This window comes from Antedon bifida, chromosome 3, assembly GCF_963402885.1.
Source record: "Antedon bifida chromosome 3, ecAntBifi1.1, whole genome shotgun sequence".
Lineage (NCBI taxonomy): Eukaryota > Metazoa > Echinodermata > Crinoidea > Comatulida > Antedonidae > Antedon > Antedon bifida.
In genome coordinates this window covers 23,560,807-23,571,475 of record NC_136228.1, presented here as the reverse complement: position 1 = coordinate 23,571,475, position 10,669 = coordinate 23,560,807, and the positions used below count along the sequence as shown (strand labels likewise).

Genomic DNA, 10,669 nt, shown 5'->3' with positions numbered 1-10,669 from the left:
GATCCTGCCATTCCATGAATGGATCCTTGTCTATCAGGCCAACACCGATTAACCCATTTTTAAATGATATCCAGAATTTGGTAAATTCATACGGAGAAAAGAGTCCAGCATGGTAGTATGATGCTTCATTAGTACAGTGCTGACATCGACGGATTACAGAATTGACATTTCCCCAACCACCTATGGCGATTATATATATAATACTATCCTGGGCCTCTGGACCGAATTCTATTCTCGTCATTTCTTCAAGGAGTTGGTAATCAAACTGGTAATTGTTACAGTATATTAATTAATTAACTCTAATGATGGCTCTCTCTCTCTCTAGGTGCCATATCTACTGACGTAGGCGATCATGGTCTGCCACAATTTTCTGCTTCTTGCTTTCTTTAAAAGGTCCACTCCTTGATTCGTTAATTCCATTAACTTGCAACCACTCGATTAGGCTTGTCATCCACATTACACGTTTTCTACCCCTGCTCCTCTTTCCTTCAATCTTTCCGGTTATTGACAGGTTCTCCAAGCCGTCTTTTCTGATTACATGACCGAGAAATTTTAGCTGCCTTATCCTTATTTCCTTTACACCTTTCCTTTTCACTTTGGCTCTCCTAAACACCTCTACATTGGTTACTTTATCAGTCCACAAAATCCTTAGCATTCTCCTCAAAAACCACACTTCACAACTTTCAAGGTACTTTCTACATTCCGATGTTAATGACCAAGTCTCGCTTCCATACTTCAAGACAGGATACACATAGCAGATCAAAAACGATCCTTCTTTTGATCTCTCTTGTACACCTCGCATCATTGGTTATCAGACTGCCAAGATAGTTGAAGGAAGCAACTTACTTGATTTCCTTATTGTTGGCCTTCAACTTGCATGTTTTGTAGCCTTCCTTGGACACGACCATACATTCTGTCTTTTTGCAGTTTAAAGATAAACCCATCTTTTCACTTTCTGTGACAACCACATCCTGTAGTCTCTGAAGGTCTTCTGTTGACTCAGCTAGCAATACTGTATCATCTGCATACCTGATGTTTGTAAGGTTACATCCGCCAACTCTGAACCCCTGTTCTTTATTCAATTCTCTGAGAATGAGCTCACTGTAAACACACCCCTGCCTCACTCCTCTCTTAATATGTGTATATTCACTGCATTCTTCATCTACTCTGATACAGGCGGATTGGTTCCAATAAAGGTTTTGCATCAGTCTTAGATCTTTACCATGTAACAATACATTATTTCTACATATTTCCTTCTTTTTATACAAGAAATACTTTTTTTTCGAATATTTTATAACAACAGGGTATAAGTGGTGATACCTCAGAATACCTTAGAATCTCATTTAAATACAAAAATAACTTTGATTGCCTAATTAAGGAAATGTTGTGGAACAAAGAAAAAAGAAAAGACAAAAAAGAAAAACAAAAAACCTACACTCAATAAACAATCTGATTCTACATCAAAGCTAGAATGTTTATCTAACACAGTAGGAGGAGCTAATTACTTAATTAGCCCTCAGTAGCATTTACTGTCACCAACTTTCGTGCTTAGAGCACATAATTATTATTGTTTTCTATTCACAATGGTTCTATAATCGTACCGAAATGTCGATCTCTCTTTTTGTCATTAAATTATATATTGAAATTACTAACAATTGTTGGCTCCAAAATTGCAGTACGTACCAAATACTGTATGTATTAAAATGATACACCTTTCTATAAAATTATTTCTATTATAATATTATCTATTAACAACAAATAATTTAAATTTATATTATTCTTTATCAAAGAATAATAAAAAAACAAATTACATAAACATATGTATTAGTTGTTTTCAAAATTATAAAAACAAACAAATTCTTTTCCATGTATAAACAAGTGTATGATCCACATCTACTTATTAAATAGCTTCTTATTTACATATAACATTTACCCTATTTATATATGATATGAAACAACAAGTGTATTTTTACTTTAAAACAACACAACATCATTAGGTCACTTTTAGGTGTCAACAAATCCTTATTATATCTCCGTATTGTGCAATTGATAACATGCCCATTGATCTATCCACAAAGACAAAACCACTGTGGACTACTACTACAATTACCCCTTTTCATTTTGAAATATTCAATAAACCAAGAGGCCTTCAAACTTGTCACGCCAATATTATCAACTACCATTTACCAATCTACAAAGCAACTTAATGTCAACAATCTTTTACGTAGTATACGTCTTTTCTTGTAAAAATACTCATCACAATTCTTTACCGCATACATGTTACATTCAATTATAATGTGTTACAATATCAATATTATGATTTGTTTTCATCTGGTATCCATTTTTTTAGATTGGTGAAATCATTCAGCTCGAAAATAACAAACTTCGACGCATTCAATTAAGTGATGGGCCAAACACTGTAGCCTTGTCTTTGTGGGGAACCCACACGTTAAAAGACATGGTTATGGGCCAAAGGATCCAAGCAAGTGGCGTTTTAGTCACTGAATATAAGAAAACATTTCAATCTTTTTATATCAATATAATCAATAATCATTAAATTAACTTTTATAATAAGCTTTGGACATTCCATTTACAAACAAAATCAGATGACTGCATAATTACAACACTATGTGACTGACATTCAAAAATAATGCAATATAATTAATAAATTATTGGGTTTAATTTCACCATTCTTTGCATTTATGTTACATTTTGACATTTTAAATAGCCTTGACAAAAAATAAGTTCTGTACCTACCCAACAAATTTAAATAATTCATTTCAAACAATTCAATATTTATTTTTTTTTATTAGAATGTTTTGGAGAACATAGATGTTATTGCAGAAGTTGTGGCAATAACTGATGAAACGTAAGTATTACATTTGATTTAACAAAATTGCATAATGAAATTGCCATAACCTTAATTTTTTTTTATTTCTCCAAATATATATATGTAAACTTTAAATCCAAAGGCAAATTACTGAAAAAATGACAATGCTCAGTGGCTGGATCTCAATGGTGATACATAAAAAAGCGCAAAGCTATTATATACATATATTTATTACTTTCATATATTTAACAACAATATATAAACACATCAGGTAAAGAACATTAGTTCTAAACCGCCCGGTGATATACTGAAATTCAGTTAATTAATTTGAAATGATGAAGATGAGGAAATCTGTGAGAATGAGAAAAAGTCTCATATATATATATATATATATATATATAAATTACTGAAAAAAATGACAATGCTGTGGGTATCAGTGGCTGGATCTCAATGGAGATACAAAAAAAAAAAAAGCAAAAACCTAAATCAAAATGATAAAGTAAACAGCCAGAAAAGTTAGCAGAGCTTTCGGGCAACACTAGCCCTTCATCAGTGCAAGTGATATATATTTCAAAAGTTGATTTAGACCATTTGCATGTGTTTTAGTTGCAAAAGTTACAAAATATTGTCAAAATTAATGTTCTTTGTCTGATGTGTATATATATATATAAACACAACAGGCATAGAAATAAATTCTAAACCGCCAGGTGATACACTGAAAATTATTTTAATTAATGTATATGTATATATATATCACTGATATATAATTTTTAAAAAATCCAAATTATTAACTTCATCTTCTTTTTCTCTTTTCTTTATCCTACAGTTTAACACGTCCATTTGAGGCCGTAATTGCCACACCAGACGACGAATTCCTTGTTACCATCACACAAGATACAGTTGAAGGTGATCTCCAAAACCTGCCACTACCAGTGCATGTCACCTTCCAAAACGGTGGTGGCTCAAACACATGTCTCGCCATAATAGTTATAGAAGACAACGAAGAGAATGAAGAGACCGAAGTCTAACTATTTCATATATACTGTATTAACAATAACATAACAAACAAATAAACAACAGTTCGATATATTTTACAAACAAAATAATTCTATTAATTATTACACAATAATACAATCTCCAGCATAGAAATTGAAATTGTACTGCTTTTCAATTTTAAGTTTCGAATTTCCTGCTTGTACAATTTGTTTCCTTTTTGTTTTTAAAAGTTAAATGTATTTTTTTTTTGTATTCTTTTCAATTTGTATGTTTTAATGCATACATGCCATTTCTTAAATAAACATTGTTTTTGTTGGGTAATTAAAACTCATTTGTCGATTATTAAACATAATAATACAATCTCCAGCATAAAAATGAAATTGTACTGCTTTTCAATTATAAGTTTCGAATTTCCTGCTTGTACAATTCGTTTCCTTTTTGTTTTTAAAAGTTTGAATGTATTTTTTTTTTATTCTTTTCTATTTGTATGTTTTTATGCATACATGCCATTTCTTAAATAAACATTGTTTTTGTTTGGTAATTTACTTAAAACTCATTTGTCGATTATTGTGTCTAGACTTTTAATATAAAAAAATACTGTAAAATATATATACTGAATGAAACCAATACTATAATGGACCTTTGAGTTGATGAATAGAATGATTTGTGGGAATAAATTGACAGCTGATGAAATTTAGATCTGAATTCACATAAAAATCGGATGTTGTGACGTTATGATATGGCCAGTTGAATTTAAAAAGTAGTTCTTACATCTCTTTCGTCACATTTATAACAATCTTAAAGAGTGCACACTGCGCATCAACGTGCCAAATTTTCTTCCAAAACTTAAATTTTTTGGCTAAATTCATTATCTTTTAAAATTGTCGTCTTCAAGTTTATTTTGATAACGTCATCGTACCAAAAAATTAGAACATGATGTGGATCCTGTAATTTCACCTATGCTACACTGTATATGAATATACAGTATACACTAGCCCTTCATCAGTGCAAGTGATATATATTTCAAAAGTTGATTTAGACCATTTGCATGCGTTTTAGTTGCAAAAGTTACAAAATATTGTCAAAATTAATGTTCTTTGTCTGATGTGTATATATATATATATATATATAAACACAACAGGCATAGAAATAAATTCTAAACCGCCAGGTGATACACTGAAAATTATTTTAATTAATATATATGTATATATATATTCGAGTTTGAACAATACCATGAAAGCCCCAGTGGTCTAATGGTTAGGGCAACTGCATATCAAGCAGACGGTCCGAGTTCGAGTCTCGGTTGGGGCGACTTTTTCTCATTCTCACAGATTTCCTCATCTTTATCGTTTCAAATTAATTAATTAAATTTCAGTATATCACCGGGCGGTTTAGAATTAATGTTCTTTGCCTACTGTGTTTATATATATAAAAAGTAGTATCTCTTCGGAGATCCCGCCTCGTGAATAAAAATACTGAAAGATGAGGGCGTATCAATTTGATCTCTGTTGCGCGTGCGTACAACTGAGGACTAGTGCTGTTCCGCCGTACCACGCCGAGAATGTTAAAGAGTCGCTATCCAATCGAGTTTGAACAATACCATGAAAGTCCCAGTGGTCTAATGGTTAGGGCAACTGCATATCAAGCAGACGGTCCGAGTTCGAGTCTCGGTTGGGGCGACTTTTTCTCATTCTCACAGATTTCCTCATCTTTATCGTTTCAAATTAATTAATTAAATTTCAGTATATCACCGGGCGGTTTAGAATTAATGTTCTTTGCCTACTGTGTTTATATATATAAAAAGTATCTCTTCGGAGATCCCGCCTCGTGAATAAAAATACTGAAAGATGAGGGCGTATCAATTTGATCTCTGTTGCGCGTGCGTACAACTGAGGACTAGTGCTGTTCCGCCGTACCACGCCGAGAATGTTAAAGAGTCGCTATCCAATCGAGTTTGAACAATACCATGAAAGCCCCAGTGGTCTAATGGTTAGGGCAACTGCATATCAAGCAGACGGTCCGAGTTCGAGTCTCGGTTGGGGCGACTTTTTCTCATTCTCACAGATTTCCTCATCTTTATCGTTTCAAATTAATTAATTAAATTTCAGTATATCACCGGGCGGTTTAGAATTAATGTTCTTTGCCTACTGTGTTTATATATATAAAAAGTATCTCTTCGGAGATCCCGCCTCGTGAATAAAAATACTGAAAGATGAGGGCGTATCAATTTGATCTCTGTTGCGCGTGCGTACAACTGAGGACTAGTGCTGTTCCGCCGTACCACGCCGAGAATGTTAAAGAGTCGCTATCCAATCGAGTTTGAACAATACCATGAAAGCCCCAGTGGTCTAATGGTTAGGGCAACTGCATATCAAGCAGACGGTCCGAGTTCGAGTCTCGGTTGGGGCGACTTTTTCTCATTCTCACAGATTTCCTCATCTTTATCGTTTCAAATTAATTAATTAAATTTCAGTATATCACCGGGCGGTTTAGAATTAATGTTCTTTGCCTACTGTGTTTATATATATAAAAAGTAGTATCTCTTCGGAGATCCCGCCTCGTGAATAAAAATACTGAAAGATGAGGGCGTATCAATTTGATCTCTGTTGCGCGTGCGTACAACTGAGGACTAGTGCTGTTCCGCCGTACCACGCCGAGAATGTTAAAGAGTCGCTATCCAATCGAGTTTGAACAATACCATGAAAGCCCCAGTGGTCTAATGGTTAGGGCAACTGCATATCAAGCAGACGGTCCGAGTTCGAGTCTCGGTTGGGGCGACTTTTTCTCATTCTCACAGATTTCCTCATCTTTATCGTTTCAAATTAATTAATTAAATTTCAGTATATCACCGGGCGGTTTAGAATTAATGTTCTTTGCCTACTGTGTTTATATATATAAAAAGTATCTCTTCGGAGATCCCGCCTCGTGAATAAAAATACTGAAAGATGAGGGCGTATCAATTTGATCTCTGTTGCGCGTGCGTACAACTGAGGACTAGTGCTGTTCCGCCGTACCACGCCGAGAATGTTAAAGAGTCGCTATCCAATCGAGTTTGAACAATACCATGAAAGCCCCAGTGGTCTAATGGTTAGGGCAACTGCATATCAAGCAGACGGTCCGAGTTCGAGTCTCGGTTGGGGCGACTTTTTCTCATTCTCACAGATTTCCTCATCTTTATCGTTTCAAATTAATTAATTAAATTTCAGTATATCACCGGGCGGTTTAGAATTAATGTTCTTTGCCTACTGTGTTTATATATATATATCACTGATATATAATTTTAATTTTTTAAAAAATCCAAATTATTAACTTCATCTTCAATTTGTTTCCTTTTTGTTTTTAAAAGTTAAATGTATTTTTTTTTTGTATTCTTTTCAATTTGTATGTTTTAATGCATACATGCCATTTCTTAAATAAACATTGTTTTTGTTGGGTAATTAAAACTCATTTGTCGATTATTAAACATAATAATACAATCTCCAGCATAAAAATGAAATTGTACTGCTTTTCAATTATAAGTTTCGAATTTCCTGCTTGTACAATTCGTTTCCTTTTTGTTTTTAAAAGTTTGAATGTATTTTTTTTTTATTCTTTTCTATTTGTATGTTTTTATGCATACATGCCATTTCTTAAATAAACATTGTTTTTGTTTGGTAATTTACTTAAAACTCATTTGTCGATTATTGTGTCTAGACTTTTAATATTAAAAAATACTGTAAAATATATATACTGAATGAAACCAATACTATAATGGACCTTTGAGTTGATGAATAGAATGATTTGTGGGAATAAATTGACAGCTGATGAAATTTAGATCTGAATTCACATAAAAATCGGATGTTGTGACGTTATGATATGGCCAGTTGAATTTAAAAAGTAGTTCTTACATCTCTTTCGTCACATTTATAACAATCTTAAAGAGTGCACACTGCGCATCAACGTGCCAAATTTTCTTCCAAAACTTAAATTTTTTGGCTAAATTCATTATCTTTTAAAATTGTCGTCTTCAAGTTTATTTTGATAACGTCATCGTACCAAAAAATTAGAACATGATGTGGATCCTGTAATTTCACCTATGCTACACTGTATATGAATATACAGTATACTGTGCATATTATGTGACACATAATAGGTAGAGTCCATTTCGACTTAAAATAGTGATATACGAGCACGTTAAAAATGACAAAAATGCGCACATTAATTGTACAAAAGTGCTAAAAATGGTTAAAAACAAGGCCTTTTTAAAATGAATAGAACTCTTCAAAATGGAAGATGCCCCCAATTTTTTTAACTTATTATGGAAGCCAATGAGTTGTAGATATAAATGTATATACACATTAGACGTACAAAATGATATGACGTCATCATTTGGCCACATGAATAAAACAAATTGGATTTTTTTCCTTTCATCTTAGACAATCATATTCAACAGTGCGCATCTCGCTTATCTGTGATCGATTTTCTTTAAATTTGTAATATGTCCTAACTCAACCAATTATGTTACTCATGAGTTGCCAACATTTTCATTTAGATGATGTCATCATGTCTAAAAATCTAAATAACGCTGATTACGTAATTTAACCTACAACGGATATTTGAATACCTTACAGCTCTTCTGAAATAAAGTTGACCTTGATTTTTATAACTTATTATGAGAGCTGGTAAAATGTAGATATGAATTTATTTAAAAATTAGGCCTATCGGATGTTGTAACGTTATCATATGGTCAGTTGAAGTTAAAAAGTAGTTTTTTCATCTCTTTTGTCAAAGTTATACAAATTTTAAAGAGCGCGCACCGCTCTTCAACGTGCCAAATTTTCTTCCAATTGTTATATTTTATTGGTCAATTCATTATCTTTCGATATTGTTATCCACAAGTTTATTTTGATAATGTCATCAGTGCCGAAAAATTAAAACATGATGTGTGTCTGTAATTTCACCAATGCTACACTGTACAGTATATAGATATACAGTATATACTGTACATAATGTATATGGCATATAATAGGCACAACTCAGCACTATAAGCGTATAATAGGATGGCATACATCAACATTTTCCGATTGTATGTTAACATACGTTTATGTTTAAAAAATATTAATGTCAATAAAATTATAAAAATGATCACCTATAATTCGTCAAAGTGACGAATTAAATTCTAGTTTTTTTTTGTTATGCTATTTCTATCCTTAAATATGAAATAATAATGATTATGTACATATGAAATAATTGCATTGTTTCTGAATTTCTTGTTTTGATTGTTTTATTATAGTATGGCGCCCTCTATAATTAAATATATGACTGACGAATACAACACTTAGTTTTTTTATTTCTCTACATATATTTTATCCATCCTGTCCGTTCTGTCCAATTATGACGTCATACATTGGTACTTAGTTTTTTTATTTCTCTACATATAATCTGTCCGTCCTGTCCACAATATGACGTCATCAGTACAATATATTATAATAACAATGTGGACGGGTCAAAGGACAAAAAATGGATATGATACAAAGAACAAGCCTAGAATTTGCATATTGACCTCAAAGGTCACTTCCGGTTGACATGACCCCGGAAGTTTGTAGGTCTATTTCTATTTTAAGAAGAGATAATGGCGATATTGTAAATTCGCAATGCCTTTTACAATATACGATACAAGATGAAGCATGTACTCAAGTTGAATTTAGTGTCCCAGCACATGGCAACAGCAAAACAAAACCGTATTACTGCACCAAAAAAAGCACCTTGGACAACATCAAGAAGGGACTTGCCACACATCCAGTTCCTGTTGTGTATAGAAACACTTCATTGTCTGCAGGCGGTGTTCTTGGTGCAAGCAATCCAAGTGACCTTCCAAGATCAAAAAAACAACTGCATGATATAAAATATCTCATGGAAAGAAAGTGTGATGTCCAAGCTCTACTGGAGTACGCAAGTCATTCCGAAGAAACAGTGGTCATCGAACATCAAGATGTCTCGGAAGACCTGTGTATTTTAGGGAAGCCACATATGACAAGAGATTTAGCGAGGTTCTGCACATCGAGCATTCTTAGTCATCCGTTTAGTGTAGATCCTACTTTTAATTTTGGCCGGTACGAGGTAACACCATTTACCTACAAACATCTTTTTCTCAGAAGTACACGAACTGGAAAAGCTCCAACATTCATTCATTCCAACAACAATCCACCACAGTAAAAAAAAACTTGTATACAAAAAAATTGTTCATGCTGTCGCAAATGCAAGCCATGGTCTTGCTGATAACGCAATCGGTTACATCACTGACGGTGAAGAAGCATTGTATAGCGCGTTAAGCGAAGAGCTAAAGCACGCAACAGGCTTACGGTGCTTTAGGCACTTCCGAAAGAACTGTCAAGGAAAATTACACACTATTGGGATTCAAACTGACAAACAACAGCCATTTCTTGAGAGAATATTCGGTGAAGTGAGGTCGTGGATGGCGTTTTAAACGCAGTGGATAAGGATGACTTAAGGAATCGACTTTTTTGAATTAAACAAGTTAGGGATTGGAATTACAGGGAAAGAACATCCTGAATTCTCTATATACATTAAAAACCACAGAAAAATGTTTCGAAAATCTATGATTGCGTCAGCCAGATTGAAGGCAGGTATGCCTACAGATTCACCGGGCTAAATGTTATAATAATCAATCAGAAAGCGTGAACAACAAATTAACCAGAATGAAGGAGGCTGTCACTAGTAAAGGCAAATGCAAGGTCAACATGAACAAGTTGGAATTTACTAGTACGGTATTTGAAGAAGTTGGAGCCAGACAAATGGTTTACTCTTACCACAAAAGAAAGAACTGATTATTTGGCCAATTTC

The 10,669-nt window shown here is 33.4% G+C and overlaps 1 protein-coding gene across 1 annotated transcript; it reads right to left on the bottom strand.

The window, feature by feature from the left end:
- Positions 1-334: 334 nt before the first annotated feature.
- LOC144838315 (uncharacterized) lies at positions 335-802 on the bottom strand. Its single transcript, XM_078693651.1, has one exon. The coding sequence runs from the start codon at positions 800-802 to the stop codon at positions 335-337; it is 468 nt and encodes a 155-aa protein (XP_078549777.1).
- Positions 803-10,669: the final 9,867 nt, after the last annotated feature.